The sequence below is a fragment of the Chiloscyllium plagiosum genome, chromosome 39, assembly GCF_004010195.1.
Source record: "Chiloscyllium plagiosum isolate BGI_BamShark_2017 chromosome 39, ASM401019v2, whole genome shotgun sequence".
Classification (NCBI taxonomy): Eukaryota; Metazoa; Chordata; class Chondrichthyes; order Orectolobiformes; family Hemiscylliidae; genus Chiloscyllium; species Chiloscyllium plagiosum.
The window spans coordinates 12,149,384-12,167,464 of record NC_057748.1 but is presented as its reverse complement, the minus strand read 5'-3'; the positions used below and the strand labels follow the sequence as shown (position 1 = coordinate 12,167,464).

The following is an 18,081-nucleotide window of genomic DNA, read 5'->3' as shown; positions in this document are numbered from 1 at the left end:
AACCTGCAATCTTCTTCCTGACCTCTCCGCCCCCACCCCCACTCCGGCCTATCACCCTCACCTTGACCTCCTTCCCCACCTATCACATTTCCAATGCCCCTCCCCCAAGTCCCTCCTCCCTACCTTTTATCTTAGCCTGCTGGACACACTTTCCTCATTACTGAAGAAGGGCTCATGCCCGAAACATCGATTCTCCTGCTCTTTGGATGCTGCCTGACCTGCGCTTTTCCAGCAACACATTGTCAGCTCTGATCTCCAGCAACTACAGTCCTCACTTTCTCCTGACTCATATCCTGCCAAACCTTTCCTGTTCATGAACTTATCCAGATTCCTTTTTCACCACTTCTCAAGAAATTCATTTCACATATGTACCACCATCTGCTTTTAAAAAAAAATTGTCCCCCATGTCTTTTTTTTTTTAAAATGTGCCCCCTCGTCTTTAAATCCTTCATTGTTGGGAAAATACACCTGCCATTCACCTAATCTATAACCCTAACACTGGAAAAAAGTCCCAGCCTCTCCTTATAATTCAAACCTTCCATACCTGGCGACATCCTGGTAAATATCTTCTGAATCATCTTCAACTTATCCTTTTTATAACTGGATGACCAGAACTGGGCACAGTACTCCAGAAGGGGTCTTACCAATATCCTATCAGGGCAATGATGGTTTCGTGGCATTATCACTCGACTGTTAATCCAGAAACCCAGATAAAGTCCTGGGTTCAAATCCCATCGCAGTAGATGGTGGAATTTAAATTCAATAAGCATCAAACGTTTGTATCCAAAATGTCGATTCTCCTACTCCTCGGATGCTGCCTGACCTCCTATCCTTTTTCAGCACCATGCACTCAAATCTGGAATTAAGTGTCTAATGATGACCATGAAAATATTGTCACTTGTTGGGAAAACTCATCTCCTTCACTAATGTCCTTTGGGAAAGGAAACTGCCATCCCTATCTGGTCTGACCTATAAGAGACTCTAGACCCACACCAGTGTGGTTGACTTTTTTTAAAATATATAAAACTTCAAGTTATCTTGGGAATGTAATTTGAAAGAAGTGCTGGGATTTCCCATATTAATTAATTGAAACCTGCAACACATTTTAAAAGGTGAAAGCTTTAACAGCAATCTAGGTTTGTTCAATGTATCGCATCAGTGTATGACACTATGATCGTTTGCTATAAATTTTGTGTTCTATGACCCTACTCCACTAGCTACCGGACTAAAGAACAGCGGTCCGAAAGCTTGTACAGGTACACGATCCTTTATCCAAAACCCTCGGGACCAGATTTTGGAAGTTTTCGGATCATGGATTTGATGACATTTTCATAGTATTAATAAAAATTACTGAACAGCAGGCCCACCTGTGATTACTATGAGGAAGGAGATGGAATTGGTGCCTGCCAGTGCTGGGCTATGCCCCCAGTCACATCTGAGTTGCATTAATTGTTTGCATGTCAAACAATCTTTTTCATGAGAAAGAAATTTTGGGTTAAGGATTGTCTCCTTTTACTTCCAAATAAACCTGTTGGGCTATAACCTGGTGTCATGTGATTTTTAGCTTTGCCCACTGTCCAACACTGGCACCTCCACATCAAGTATGGAATGAGGAGGTGGTGGAGGCTGGGACAATTACAACATTTAAAAGGCATCTGGGTGGGTATCTGAATAGGAAGGGTTTAGAGGGATATAGGTCAAATGCTGGCAAACGGGACTAGATTAGTTTAGAATATTTGGTTAGTGTGGATGAGTTGGACCAAAGGGTCTGTTCCATGTTGCACATCTCTGATGTGGATGTTGCTGGCAAGGTCAGTATTCATTGTCCATCCCTAATTTCCCTGTAGAGTGTGATGTTGAAGTGGGCTGCCTTGAACTGCTGCACAACATATATTGTATATAGATGTTTAAAGAAGAACTTTGTGGTTTGTTACCATTATTCGTTCAACTGATTATAATCCCAGGTTTGGAAGGTGTTGTGAAAGGAGCAGGTGCGTGTTGCTGCAATGGTTGGTGGGAGTAAATATTTGTGGATTGGTTACTAATCAAGCAAGCAGCTTTGGCCTGATAGTGTAATTCCTTTTGAGTATTGTTTTAGCTGCAAACATCCTTGTTTGTGAACCATATTCCCACAGTTTTGCCTTATTCAGACTTTGGGAAATTAGAAATTCAGTTACTTGGCCTCTAAATACATTTGTTGTCACAATACATTTCTGGCTGGTACAGAAGCTTTTGGGCAGTGGTAACCCAAATGATGCCAATAGAGCTTGATTCTACAAGGGAAGGAACCTTGTTGATGGAGTGATGACTGAGTTCAGAAACTTAACTCAATAGACACTTTGTAAAACCTCCCTAAACTCCAAGCAGGTTATTTGACTTACCAATGATGTTCAAGTGTAGTCTGTTTTTATTTTGTGCCCATGACTATTTGGTCTCCATGGCAAACTGATATTTCTGAAAGTAGTAAGTCTTATTTATCCATTTTCCATCGCTCTTTATGTGCATTTCCTTACTGTCATTGGTTACTGCTGTGTTGGGTGGTGTCTTCTCAATTTGAATATGGTGGTGTCATAAAATTGATTACTTGGATGTCTATCATATTTCACAATTGCAGAATCCTCTGAGACAGCAGTTCCATCACAGTTCACGCGACTAGAGATGTTACGCCGTTATAAGGAGGAGAAGCTAATGCGGAAACTGAAAGCAGAGCGTGCGAAACCTAAACAAATCTTCAAAGTTGGCATTTACAAACCGGATGCAACTCCCTTTCAGTCACAAAATATAAAACCAAAAGCTCAGGTACAATGTTTATAATGATTTGTGAGAATATAATCTGGGTGGCACAGTGGTTAGCACTGTTGCCTCACAGCCCAAGAGACCCGGGTTCAATTCCCACCTCAGGTGACTCTCTGTGTGGAGTTTGCACATTTTCCTCGTGTCTGCGTGGGTTTCCTCCGGGTGCTCCGGTTTCCTCCCATAATCCAAAAATGTGCAGGTTAGGTGAATTGGCCATGCTAAATTGCCCATAGTGTTAGGTGAAGGGGTAAATGTAGGGGAATGGATCTGGGTGGGTTGCACTTTGGCGGATCAGTGTGGACTTGTTGGGCCGAAGGGCCTGTTTCCACACTAAGTAATCTAATCTAAAAATCTTAATTTCTGTCAATGATGAAAAATAGAGGATTTGATGAATGGCAACGGGTGATTACAACAGCAGTTGTATATTTGTATGATGGAGTGGTTGGGTCACAGGTGACCACTCATTATGCAAAGACATTTATTCAAGGGATCAGGCAGCTTCGTGCTGAATCTATAATATTGTAGATGTGGGAAAAAATGACTTGAAATACTTGAAACCATTTTCTTTGCAGAAAGCATGATTAAGGAAATAAAAAGGCTTCCTTTAATTAGACATCAGTAATTTGTAGCCAATGCCCTGAGAAGTTTTGAAGTTACGTGAGGTGATACTAATATATTGATGGGGTGCAGTGAAGTAGATTTGAGTAGAGACCCTGGGGCCTTCCTACTGGTATATGATAGGAAAATGGAGTTGATGTGGAAGTTTGGCCATAATCTATTGTCATTGAACAAGATTTGAATGCACCTTAGATGATATAGCTTAATTTGAGATACTACTTTTTGTTCTGTATCAGCATAGATACTAATTGTCATTGTTCCTTTTCTTTATCCTTGTAGAATGTAGTGCCTTCTAGCTCTGATTTGAGAGTGACAAGATCAATGGCTAAGAAACAAGAACTGCTCCTGACAAAGGCACCCAGTGTACCCAAATTCACAGCTCCTACAAAGGTAAGGATTTCAGAAATCAGAGCTACAGTATAAATGATTCTGTCCGCAATAGATTATGGTTGACTTGGGTGTTCTCTGGCTTTCTTTTGCTAGTATATCTGCATAATATGTATTCTTTTGCAAAAAATAACATTTGAGGGAAAGAAATAATATGTTGCTTGCTGATGTGGGGATGTTTTGTTAGCTGTGAGGATCTGAATGTGTTGAAGCCCCAATTTTGAAACTGCTTATTATTTGTCCTGCTGCAGGTGGGTCCTGTCAAAGGTAATGTCTCCAGTAATAAAGGCAGCTCTACAGTGGTCACTGGAACAAGGAGTCAGCACCGACCCATTCAGGCTGCAGCATCCAAAGTACCCATTGCAATAGAGAAAAAGGGTAACTTTAAATCCTTTTCATTGTTAATGCAAACTGGAGAGGTGGGTTTACTGTCCCTTCTGGTGTGAGTGGGTGAGGAGATTTAGGATCCAAAGAGATTGTGAGAGGCAGGCTCACAGAATCAAGGCTGTCCAGAAATAGATAAAAGTTTTTTACAGATTTTGGAGCATGTTGTGATAAGGATTTCTAGAAACACATAAAGAAAGATGAACATTACGTTTAACTAATCTAATACAGCACATATCGTCATACAGCACAGAAACAGACCCTTTGGTCCAACTAGGCTGTGCCAACCATAATCCCAAACTAAACTAGATCCACCTGCCTGCCTGCCCGTGGCCCATACCCCTCCAAACCTTGCCTATTCATGTACTTATCCAAATGTCTTTTAAACATTGTAATTGTACCCCCATCCACTTTGAGGTGTAGGCCATTCATCCATTCAAAAGATGATTGATCTATGTATTTCAAATTCCACTTTCCCATCAATTCCTAATGATCTTTATGTCCTTGAAATGGAATATTCTACCATCTGCTTTCAGAGGCAGAGGTCCAATTTTGTATAATTCTCTAGGAAATTATTCCTCTTCAGATGTATAATATTGTTTGCAGTGGTGGCTCTGAAGTTCAGGATCCTAAAAGCTCAGTCATTGAAGTGTTTCACCTTGGGAGAACGGAATATAAAGCACTACGTTAAGTACAGTTGGCTAGAATTGGAATTCAGAAGATAATATTTTAGCCATTTTTAATGAAGTTGACATTCCCTTGACAGCATGTTCTGAATGAAGTGCTACAGAAATTCAATGACTGAAGCACTTAACATTGTTTTCCTTTTTTTCACGAGAATAGATTGATCTCATGCATTTTAAGTCTCTGGTGACAATACCAATAGGTCAAGTGTAATGCGTGCACTGTAATGATTCCCCATTAGTCTCAATCGGTGATGAAAGTTTTCTGGCATTTGACAGACCTTCCTACATTTGTGTTTCTGAATTCCATAATTTAAATATGTCTCTGTCCTTCCCATTGTCCAAATGGGGCTCAACAGTAAGAAAAGGAAACAATCCACAGAATTTGAAAGGCTACTTCTCCACTCAGATTTTCAGTTGCTCCCACACTATATGGCTAGTTCTTCCAAACACATCTTTTCTTTCTATTTTGCTGCTGCTCTAGAGATAGCACCTATTATTGGAAAAACAGCAAAGGTGGGAGAGAGGGAGAACCTGACATTATACACCAAGGAACTTTTTTCTGGTCAGTCCTGCTACAGCCCTGTAGGGCATTTTCAGTTGCCAATCCAGCCCCACTCAACCCCAAGTATGAGAAGCCAAATAAGGAAAAAAGAAAGCAAGCAACGACCTGAAACCCAGAGTGGGCTCTCTGGAAACCCTTGGCTGTTCCAGTGCAGACAAGGCAACAGTGAGAAGAGGAAAGTGAGTTGGGAAAGCCTGTTAGTTGCAAGCTGGCATGAAGTACCTGTCTGTCCGAAGGATATCTTAGTGGGTACCAGTGATCAAAGAGAAGGTTCATACTCCTGATGTACTGTTTTGGAATGCTATTGCATCAAGCTAACACTTGAATGTGTTGGATCATAGTTCCATTGAATTGATCAAGATACATCTATCAAGCATTAAGCAGTTTATAACTGGGAACATCATGAATTGTGAGGCTAGTGGTTAGTTTGATGAGCCTTTGATACCATAACCTTTCAAAAAATAAAGCCCTGGTGGTGGCAATTTAGATGATAACAGCAATGAGAGAAGTGATCAGCCATGCAGAAATTCATTTGGATGCTCATAAAATAGCTTTATTGCATGTCTGATGTTTTTGTTTAAATTATGTAAAATAAAAGTTGGAATTTTGGTGAATCTGATCCTTTTTTGCTATTGGTGATCCTTTCCTTCAAGTGCTTGGCAAATAGCCCTGAAAACAAAATTTATCCTTTAGTGTAATTTAAACCAACAGTATTGACTTTTTTAAAATTGTTCAAACTTGGATGAAATTGATAAACTTGAATGTAGCTATTGTGGGGAAGAAAGGAAACTCGCTCCACATTGCTACCCGATCTTTGATCCTCTGCAAATAGTAAAAGGTTACATTGATCATGCAAAGTACTTGCACTTAAATAGTGACTGTCAGTCAAAACTGATTTGCTTCTGCTGTTCCTTGGGGAGAAATTGAAGGGGCTACCCTTGCAGAGCCTCAACAAATATGTTTTACATGCCAAAATAGTGAAACCTATTAAGGATTAATTAAAAGCTTTCTGATACCATTGATTCTGCAGCAGTGGATAGTGGGAATCAATTGAGCTGGAAGCCAGAGTGTAGAACTACTGTTTAAAAGTTTTTTGTAAAAGTTGAGAAAATTATAAGCATATCAGTAGGGAAATAACATACTTTCTCTAGTTTCAGCAATGTACTAAGGTTTGTCATTGTGGACAAACAAGTCTGAATATTGTAGTTGGCTACAGAAGAGACAGTTCGGGTCGAAGCTGTATATGTTCCAAGGAAATTGAAATTTGAGGTGTAACTCTCGGTGGCTAAATGTTTGAATAAATAAAACATGTGGGATTCATTATAAACAGAAGTGACAGAAATATTTAGATGGTTTTTGGAAAAGGGGTCAATTCAGCAGAGCAGATGAGCAATTGCACAGTTATAGTGGATCGGTCCCTTTAGGGTTTCAAGTTGATGTCTAGCTCCATTTGAGTGAGGATAGGATATTGGACTGTATAGCATTGATCAAAATCGGAGATCTTGCTGTTACACGCTATCGGTTAGGTTGTGCATGACGCATTATATTATGATCCCAGTTGATGTTAATTGACAAGTCAGATCACAGCTGGAATCTAAACAAAACTCAGTATTTCAATTGAATTACAAGCATGCAATGGTGTGCATCTAGTTTTAAACATGTTGTTCCATGCCAAAAAACTATTTAAATATAGCAATTCGAAAGATGTCAAAATACTTTGTAAAAATATCAATATGCCATCAACAGCATAGCTTTACAGTACTTATACACCAAGTAAAATGTCTTTGCTGTCACATCTATATGTTTAACTTGATTGTTGCTTTTGATTGCTGATCTTGATAGCTTCATTTTTGAGTATTCACACAACTGAACTAAGATTCTCTGAGCTTTGAACAACCCCTTTAGTATTCTGATTTGGAACCTTCTCATTTAAAAAGGCTTGCACTGAAATAAGCTAATTCCTAACAGTTCTGAACTAACTATTCTCTCTCTCCCACCCCCCTTTCCCAACCACCTCCATTAAGAAACTGTTTGGTGCATCAACTTTCACCAGAACATCGAAAAGCATGCCAAGCATTTTCCTATGGATGTTTTCACTAAGTAATAAAAAGTAAATTCCTGACCATTACAATTGAATGCAGGTTAATGATCTTCAATGCTTACTCTGTAAAAGTCTCTTGATGTAAACAAATTCTCATTAGCACTCTAGAAACACACTAATACTGGTTCCAAAAAGCCATGTCTGCAGAATATTGGCAAGTTAATCATTAAATGCTTATTCACAAAGACACAAATTCAATAACAATAATTCAAACTCCAAGCTCTCAAATAATATTGGATTTTTAAAATAACACTTGACATCAGGAAGTTTTGCACAATGGTAATGTCACTAGCCTGATAGTGCAGAAACACAAGTTCTGGAGACGAGCCACCATGGCAGATATTAAATTCAAACATCTCACTAAAAGAAATCTGAAATTTTAAAAAATCCAATATAATTGGTTACTATTAATTTATCAACTATTATGAAATCTCATCTGGTTCATTAATGTCCTTTGGGAAAGGAAAACTGCTGAGCTTACCTGATCTGGCCAACATAACTTCAGACTCAGAGTTGACTCTTAACTACCCTCTAAAATGTCTGATCAAGCCACTCGGCTCCAGGACGGTGAGAGATGGACAACAAATGCTGGTGAGCCAGTAGCACCCACATCCCCTGAACAATTTTAGGTGTGCAATAACTACTGGAAGGACTGTAGTGAAAGAGTTTTAGTAAAAATCTTAAAACCTTTAGTGAGTGACTATGGTTATACTAAAAGGAACCAAGACAATAAGCGAGGAAGGTTGTTACTTTAGGGTGGGGAAGGTCAAAAGTGGTGTGATTTGGCCTGAAGTTTGACTGAAGTCCGGAGTTGCAGAAAATTAGTCTGTTATTTGATTACAAACTCAAAAACAGAACATTTAAGAATAAACCAGAAAAGCTCCGTTGAAAATTTTTGTTTGAATACCACACTTCAAGGTCCTTGAGGGTGCAACAGCGATTTTCTAAAATTTACCAGAATGAGTGGCATCTGTATGGGGGGAAAAAAAGCTAGAATTGTTTGCCCTGAAACAAAAACTTAACAAAGTTTGAGATCTCTAGTTTGAAATTGGAAAAATGTGTAGGACCATAAGGAATGAATGAGGGTTGTGATTAGTCTGCTGTCTTTCAAAAAGCTAGACAGGTGCAATGGGTTGAGTGGCCTCTTTCTATGGTGTTGCATTCTATGCCTCCAAAGATTAAGGTGTTTGAATGAGAGTCCAAGAGCTTAAAATTATGGACTAGATTGACAATCGGATTATGGGATCAAGCAGCCCCATCCCAGGTACAAGTGAACAGTATCTTGTGAAACAACTGAGAGCTGAAGTGCACTAAATGTAACTGAGGTCTCCAATTGTGATGTCTTCTATTTATGCAGCTGATGTCAATTAATAGCTAACTGCAGATTTATAACCAGCTAGTATATTTATGTGCCTGAAATCTGGCGCAGTACTGTTTATAAATAATACAACAGAACTCTTAAAAGCTTTTTTGAAAGTCCCTCATCGAACTTTAATGTTTCGTTGATTTGGAATTTTTAACTCTCAGCCTTTAAGAAAACTGGGAATTGCAACATTGGTATAAATATTTTACATTGTAATGTAGTGTGACCTAATTTGGTTTGACATACATGAATTAATGTTACTCAAGTTCGTTTTTTTAACTTTACTGCCCATATTCCCAATCAAATTCCATTCCCGCATTATGTGCAACTTTCTTTTTGTGATGAATTTTAATGCTAGCAAGTCCTTCAATGAAAATACACTTTACTTTCTAGAATGTAGCTTATGGACTTTTATTTAATCAAAATGATGTGTGAATTTACTGTTGCTAAGTTGTTTCAATAGCTAATCCTCTGTCATTCTCCAAACATGGATTCTAGATGTCAAAGTAGCACCTATCAAGCCACTACAGACCAGGGGTCGGCTTGAACCAAAAACTGCTGCAAAAGTTGTTAAACCTGTGCAGGGTAAGTCTTTATGTGAGCAGTGGTTTAGCTGGTTGGTTTAAACCATTGTACTGGAAATCCAGGATCTGGAACCTGTACTTTGAGTATAATGTATGGTTGAAGCCCAAGCTGGAGACAGATCTATTCAAGCCTTCTAGTACTGTTCCAGCATTGCCAATGGACTCCAGATTAAGCTATCCTATACTTGGATCTGTTCTGCAATTGAATAACCTGCAGAGTTGCAAGTGTTGTTAGCTGAAATAGAAATAGGTCAATTTTGCTTTTTTTTTGTCCTGCTCCATTTGAGTTGCTTCAGCAAGTGCCCTTTTCAGTTCTGTGGCTGGGCAATATTTTGGTTCCCTACTTAATATTCAAGCTGCATTGGGATAATGGAATCAGAAGTTGTTTAACAGTCAGTGCAAGACATTGATAGACAATACTACAAATGAATGGGCCTGCTGCTTTTCTTTCCTGATACCTCGTGCTTTTTAAACTACCTAGTACTGATGGAAGGGCAGAGAATTCTGTCTGAGATTTAGCTACTATGTTTGCTTTCCTGTTAAGTGCCTCCCTTGCCCCACCTAAACCAGATCTTTCGGGAGGTGACACATGAAAGTTCCCTGCATAATGAATTATACTTCTGTCAATTGAGGAAACATATCTTTGGGCTTTCGCTTTGCTATTTTGTGATCTTCACTGCAAGATGTTGAAGTCTTATGATCACTTGGTCATGGGAAGAATTTTCTAAATGCACAGACTAATTAGGTGCAGACATAGACAATTTTGGCCCCTTGTTTCCGCTCCAAGACTTGACGATTAGACACAGGATTTAAAGGATCCCTTCAGAAATTACAATTGACACTTTCAAAACCATTTTGTTATTGCACAAAAATATGGTGATAACTGGCTTCAGCTCTGCTGTAGGGAGAAAGTATCTAGTTTAATTGGACATAGCTAACCACTGACAGGGCAACCTTTATAACCCAGTCATACTTGAGTTTAGGCCACAGCTGGAGAATAAAGTCTGACTAATGTTTATTTATCTAATTGATATTAAAGCACTGGTGTTGAAATCTCAATACTTACTGAAACTGAGTGATACCTTTTTTGACAATGCTTAAAATTCTCAATCTTCTTCTGAGAAGGAATACTGACTAATTGTTTTTCTTTAGTTGCTAAGTCTCAAGCAGCTATCAACAAAACCAAAAAGATGGGAAAACCTGGAGAGAGATCTGACTGCAAGCTGGTGAGGACTATTTCTGTTGCAGACAAGTCTACTTTTTTTATGCTTGCTCGTTTTAAATGGAGTCTATTTGCTACAATTAAGGTTTCTCTATATTTCGCAAGAACATTTTAAAATCTCCATTTGCTAAACCAGAAATTTCTGAACATGATATGTCTGCCATTCTTTTCCCCACCCAAAAAGAGGATTTCTGGTATACTTGTGCAAAAGGGCACTATGCGAGTGCCTCAAGCAATTTGGAAGGTAAATAGCATTTTGACTATAATCACAGAAGGGTTAAAGTACAATGTAACTGCAGTGTGACCAGTACTGTTCAGTTTTGGTCTCCATATTTGAGGCAGGGTATACTTTTTTTGAAGTTGCTCCAGTTGCTCCTAGATTGGCTATAAGATGAGAAGCTGAGTAAGTAAGATCTAAACTTTCTCTAGTGTTTAGTAGAGCTGAAGTCATCTTATTCCTTCACTCGTAGGGTTGTTAATCTTCAGAATTCAGTACCCAGAAAGAGGTAAGGCTCAGATATTTAGAGGCTGTACTGAGGATCAATAGGAGCAGACAAGAATGTGAATCTGAAGGTTGGTTATCATCCTTTTTGACCTGTGGTACAGGCTAAAGATGTGTGCTGTACTCCTATTTCTTGTATGAATGGATCACATGTTCTGCATGGAGTAGGCCAAATAGTGCTCGTTTTAAAGTTGCTATGGGACACAAAGCACTCTTGTTAAATATGCAGCAGAGTATAACTTCGAATATGCCTTTTTAGCTGTTTTGTCATGGCGAATGGTGTACAGCACTTTGTTAAAAATCCTGAATGGAGTATCTCCCATTTGGTTGTTTTTCTCCTTGAGGCATTCTAAATATTTTGCTTAGAGCCTGGGTATTCTCCAAAATAATGCCACTTTGTGAGATTAGGATGGTGGACCTGCTGTGTTTTGTGATTGCCATTTCTTTTAATTGAACATACAAAGTTTCTGTTTCCTAAGTCTGATTACTCTTGCACATTGGAACTTCAGCAGTTTGCACACATTTCTCTAAATTTGAGTTCCAAACTCTGGGTACTGGATTACATTGAGGACAGCCTACTTTAATTATGTAAAACTATGTGTACGAATTTCAATGACAAAGCCACAGAAAGTATTGGGAGAAGTAACCAAATCAAAGGTTTACAAAGCTGGTGAGAATATCAGGGCTTCAAGTTGGTATGGTGGTGTCATTTATAAAGTAGTGGAATTTGATGGACCAAAAAGGCAGACTTCATAAAGATGCACTGTTCTCTCTCTTCTCTGGAAGAGAGGTTGAGGCAGTGAAGGACTATGAGATATAAATAGTAATCATGCACGACATCAATATCTCCAAGAATTTCACTGACTTAGGATATGCAACCAAGTTGGACTTAGAGCTACATATAGGCCTGTCTTCCAGTTGATGGAATGCTAAGTTTAGTCAGCTCCAGAATAAAACTATCTATTGGCTACTTAATATGATGGCAGTTTTCTGACGTGCAGTGGATGACTGACTAAAATGTATCAATATAATCTTGTACCTAAGCTATAGCAGTCGAAAGCTATTTAAAACTGAAATTAAGTGCTTCAAACTGTCTTTCAGATTGTTCATGATGAACCAGCATCTATCCCCTGTGAAGAACAAGATATGGAAGTGACTGAGAAAGATCAACCACCAAGTTGCAAGGAGCCAATTCAACCAACTGAGAATGACACTGACACTGGGCTCCAAATACCTCCAGTAATGGGAACTGGGCGTGTGGGCAAAAGAATCTCTTTTGCACCTGAAAACTATGTCTTTGCTCCCATGGCTGGATTGGCTGAATTGAAATTTCCCCCACTCAGCCCCCGAAGTGTAAATAATTTCTTTGCAAGTTGTTCCTGGAGTCCTGTCGAACACGTGTCGTAAGTTAAACACCTTCCTAATCAGAAGGGTTTTATGTGCATCTACTTAGTTTCCTATATTTTTTCTTCACTCATGCTACTGAATGTCAGTGATACTTGTATAACACTTAGCAAATCCATTCAGCACACCAGTGCCAAACTTCACAATTGTTACTAACCTGATCTTATTTGGCTTCCCAACTTTCCCAAGTGGGTGTTGTACTAGAATAACTGTTAGCAGTCGGGCAAAGTATACTGTAGCTACTTGTTTTCTTTCCTTTTTAAAGTTTTTTTTAAATTAGATTAATAAAAGGCCAGGATTCACTTATCTGTGTAGAGTTAATTAACTGTAGCTGAGTCAACAATTGGAATTATTTGGCCTCCGACCATTTGGTCGAGGAGTAGAAAATTTGGCTGTGCTTTTGCCAGTTCCTGATCTACTGGAACGGCGTGTGTTTGGAGAAATAAGCCGAAAGCAGCTGATGCAGCACCCTTTTTCAAATAGCCTGATGACTCCCATCAAGACTGGACTTTAAATGATGGTCATTTTGACTGAAGTACTGGAGAAGGCATACAGTTCTGTAAGCAAGCATGCACTTGTCATCTCCAATAGAACTGATGGGGGAAAGGAGAGAATGAGTTAATATTGATTCAGGGATTTTACAAGATTTTTACTGTCTTCAGAAATAATATGGATAAACTTGTTAAATGTGACAAAGCTGAGCAATGATTTTCGCTATCTCTTGGTTTGTATTTTTTTTTGGTTTCGCAGGCTAAAGTTTATGAATTATTCTAATACCATCTAACCAGCTGTACCATTTTGTCATTTCTTGGATCAATGTTTTTTGTTCCCTACTCTAAACCAGATACCGTTCCTGCATAAACATTCTCAATATGCTTGAAAATTGTCATTGAGAGTGAGTTACGGGAGGCTGATGAGCACTTACAAAAGTGGGGGGGGAAGTGGGACCTGCCTATTAGAGCAGGAGCACAGTTATTAGATTCAGTTAGAACTTCCTGGTGGCCATTGCTACCTTGGAGCTTGTTAGCCCAGTTGGGTCCTGATGCCTGCTTTGGGAACCCCTGTTCTATCATCTGAATTAAATTCTGCATAGTTAGTGAACACCATTGACATTCCCATATGGTCTGGCATGTAGTTCACTAGTTATCCATGCTTAATACCATAAGGAATAAGAGGAGAATTAGGCCATTGAATCTGCTCTGTCATTCAGTCATAGCTAGTATTTTTCTCAAGCCCGTTCCCCTTTCTCCGCATAATCTTTGATTCCCTTACTAATCAAGAAGTTATCTATCTGTCAAATATACTCAATGTCTTGGTGTCCATAGCCTTCTGCGGCAATGAGTGCCACAGATTAGAAACTCTCTGGCTGTAGAAATTCCTCTTCCTCCTTGTATTGTGTCCTGATTCTACAAAAATAAGCACTTGTTAATTTGTTTCTCTCCATCTCTCCAGGAAAAATAACATTGATTCCTCCACAACGCAAAATTTAGTGACCAGAACTAGGAGAAGTAAGCTTGTTCCAAAATTTGAGTCTGAGCATCTCCCTGAAGCAAAAAGTGACGACCCTGTTAGTACTGGTAAGTGACAGAATGAATTATTTACTTGTCAATCAGAACTATGGCACTGTAATCCTTGTGCTCCTGTTATATGTCCTGTAAAGCCTCAAGTCCAAGACCTGTTAGCATATTAGTAACCAAAATGAGATATTGCTATCAAATTTGAGTTTTATTACCAGAAATTTACAAAAATCTGGTTTTTCTTTGTTAACTGCTAGAATTATGCCTTCTGATTCAGTTGAATTATTGATTTCCTTTTAAGACTGCTGCCATCTCTTAAAATTATTCTTGCCTTTTATGGGGGTTTATTTTTTGGACATTTAAATTGTCTTTGGGAATGTCAAAAAAAGACAACCTAGCGTGTGTTCTGTTCAACATTTGAATAATTATGAAATTTGTTCTTTTTTTTTAAAATAGTGATTGAAGAGGTGTCTGTGTCTAACAAACCACAAGATTCTTTAGCAAGCTGTACAACTGATGTCAGTGGACCACGACACAATGTTGCTTATTTCAGGTCAGCCACAAAATAGATACATTAGCATGCAGTAATAATCCTCTTTAGTGTTGAAGTACAGACGAGGTGAGATTTACCTAACTTGACAAATCCATTTTGAAAGGTGGTAACTGTATGCCCTTTGATTTGATTTATTGTTGTCACGTGTATCAGAGTACAGTGCAGAGTTTTTTGTTTTGCGAGAAGTACAGGGAGATCATGGGGACAAGGACATACAGATCATAAGGTTCTCAGGAAGGCATACAAAGTATCGACTGTACGGGAGGTGCACTAAAGCAAGGTCAATATTAGATTTGAAATTAGAGATCCGTTCAGCAGTCTGATAACAGCACGGAAGATTTTCTTGAAGCTGTTGATGCTATTATATCTTCTACCTGATGGAAGAAGTTAGAAGAGAGTATTACAGGGATGGGAGTGGTCTTTGATGTTGGCAGCCTTTCCATGGCAACAAAAAGTGTAAATGCCTTTTAGGAGATGTCAGTGTGCAGGTAGAGCAAGCATCCTAAGTATTTTTTGAACCAAGCAGAGACAGCATAACGGCAGATGTCCACTGACTTCTCAAATTCAAATAGGAATAAAAAATAAACACTGGCCTTTCCATAGGTGCCTACATTCATCGTAAAATTTAGGAATTTGGATGATTTGACTGGATTTAATTTTGCAGAGGTCCCTCCCCCAGATTTTGGGGAATGATCTATAAATATCATTTGGGTCTGCACTTTACTGTAAGGCAGTTAGAGGGTTGTAATTTGAAAAATGAACCTGTTCTTCAGTGTACACTCATCTGTCAGGCTTTTTATTTTCCAAATTAACTGATGTGGAAGAGCAAGAATCACAGATCAGCTTCAACATAAGGATCTTTCTCTTTGGTCAACAAATTCAAACAGCATTTATTCATTAGTGGAGTTTGCTGCTTTGTGGATTAGCTTTATTACTTGTTGCAAATGCACATTAAGAAGTCTTAAATGTTAACAGATTTATTGATTTAGGAGAGGAAACGAGCCTGTACTGCCTCAGCTGTGAAAGACTTGATGGTTTTATTTTTGTTGCATGTCATCAGCCCTGTGCCCTTAGTAGCATTGCTGTACAATATAAATTCCTTGATGCTATCTGAATTTAAATAGTTAACTTGATGTTTTAAGAAGTCTTTCTTTTTATCTGCCAGTGCATATCTAAATATAATAAATTCAGCAAATAAGTGAGTAACTTGAGATGTGGATTTTTGTTGTGCAATTTACTGTACACTCTGTTGGTAAAGCTAGAACGTAACTGGGACACAGGTTTGTGGCTCAATCAGTGCTAAGTTATGTGAACTGGATTGCAGTAGGGTTGCTGCAGCTTGTCTTAGCCCTTGTCTAAGCCACTGCACTAAATTGGCCACAACTGATTTCTTACCCACCAATACTTAGAAATGCCTTTTGTGTAAACAGGCCCTAGTTTTTGGGGTTGTTGTAGTATATTGGGATTGTCTGCACCTTTTTGGGTTCACATCCCAAGATTCAAGTCCCATCTCACCCAGAGGTATGTCACAACATGTCTGGACAAGTTGGTTAAAAATATCAAGCTTTAATGTTTGGATAGCACTCTTGACTAATGCACCTACTATAGGAAGGATGTCATTAAGTTGGATATGGTTCAGAAATGATTTACAAGGATATTATTGGGACTAGAGAGCTTGACTTGTAAGGAGAGGCTGGATAGGCTAGGGTGTTTGCCCCTGCAGCGGAGGAGGTTGAGGGGTGACCTTTATAAAATCATGAAGGGCATAGATAAGGTGAATAGAAAGGGTCTTTTCCCTGGAGTGAGGGAGTTCAAAACTAGTGGCATAGGTTTTAAGTGAGAGGGTGAAGATTTAAAAGTTAGCTGAGGGGCAATATTTTCACACAGAAGGTGGTTTGTATGGGTAGAATTAGTATATGCAGGTAAAGTTATTACATTTAAAGTATTTGTTCAGGTACATGAATAGAAAAGGTTTGGAGGGATATAGGCCAAGCATAGTCAAGTGGGACTTAGCTTAGTTTGGGTATTTGATCAGCATCGACTAGTTGGGTGGAAGGGTCTGTTTCAGTGTTGTGACTGTATGATTCTGAAGTTTGAGAGCTCAAGTCCTGATTGAGAAATTTGAGCATGAAAATATAGTATCGAAAACAGAGGGCTTTTCAGACTGGAAAACGTAAATATTATCACTGTCTATTACAATTTCAGTCACCAAATTAGCATGGGTACCATGCTGAAACATAATTATCTGGGAAAAGTAGGTTGGTTGCTGATAATTTTGAATGTGTTCTTTTGCAGAGGAATTGTTAAGTCAGAGACTGAGAGTTTGTCGGTACTTTGCCAGCAATGGGAAATCTGGGATAGTTCTGCAGAGGTTCCAGACCACGGTAGGGTTAAACTATACTAATGAATCCCATTATCAAAGCAATTTGAATACTAGCATACTTTGGATCCTTTTCTAAAATCTGACTGCTATTTCGATTTCACTCCACAATACCAAAATAGCAGTTTAAAACTTCATTAGCCTTTTTTTTTTGTTTGCCATATTACAGATCTCTCAAAGTCCTTTGAAGCAGTACATTCATTAAAAATAAATTACTGACTTTAAGCACATTAAAACTGTTGATTGTATTCTAACACTTCCCATCTGTACATACTGCTGTGCACGCTTTTATATTTTGTAGGCAGAAAGGCTGTATCTGCCTGCCATGAGGGACCTTGCTAAACGTGATGTGGGTGATGTCCATGCTTTGCCCTCTTCAATATCTTTGTCATTTCCTCAAAAAATGTAATCAAGTTTGGCAGTCATGACCTCCCCTGCACAAAGCCATGCTGCCTGTTTCTGATTAGTCTGTATTTTTTTTCCAAATGTGAATAAATTCTAAGAAGTTTCAATAAATTCCCTACCCCACACCTAAGGTTCACCAGTTTATAATTTCATAGATTATCCCTGATACCCTTATTAAAGAAACAGCATTGGCTGTTCTCCCGTCCTCTAGCATCTCATTCGTGACCTAAAGAGGATGTAAAGATTTCCCAGTAATTTCTTCCCTCGGTATTCTGGGACAGATTCCATCAGGTCCTGTGGATGTATCTACCTTAATGCTTTTCAGAACAAAAATGCCACCAACTTGATATCAACATGTCCTGGAATATCAAAGTACCCCTTTCTAGACTCCCTATCCTCCATGTTCTTCTCCTTTTGTACATACGTTAAGTTCACAAGTGAAGTACGAGAGGACGGGAGAACAGATGGGTTAACTCCAGGAAAGGTAAGAGAGGTAGGTAACTAGTGCAGGAGTCTTTTGTGAATATACCCATGTCAAACAGGTATGCTATTTTGGAAAATGTAGGAGGGTGATGGGTTCTCGGGGGAACATAGCATGAACAGCCACGTTTCTGGTA

The 18,081-nt window shown here is 38.8% G+C and overlaps 1 protein-coding gene across 1 annotated transcript in view; it reads left to right on the top strand.

Annotated features, from left to right (window-relative positions):
* The window catches only part of dlgap5 (discs, large (Drosophila) homolog-associated protein 5), a 34,559-nt gene that overhangs the window by 1,324 nt on the left and 15,154 nt on the right, over positions 1 to 18,081 (top strand). The window contains exons 2-10 of the mRNA XM_043679313.1: positions 2,615 to 2,799; positions 3,694 to 3,804; positions 4,053 to 4,179; positions 9,396 to 9,482; positions 10,634 to 10,707; positions 12,307 to 12,608; positions 14,062 to 14,186; positions 14,583 to 14,679; positions 16,975 to 17,063. Coding sequence (XP_043535248.1) covers positions 2,615 to 2,799; positions 3,694 to 3,804; positions 4,053 to 4,179; positions 9,396 to 9,482; positions 10,634 to 10,707; positions 12,307 to 12,608; positions 14,062 to 14,186; positions 14,583 to 14,679; positions 16,975 to 17,063 — 1,197 coding nt within the window. The remainder of the gene's footprint in view (positions 1 to 2,614; positions 2,800 to 3,693; positions 3,805 to 4,052; positions 4,180 to 9,395; positions 9,483 to 10,633; positions 10,708 to 12,306; positions 12,609 to 14,061; positions 14,187 to 14,582; positions 14,680 to 16,974; positions 17,064 to 18,081) is intronic.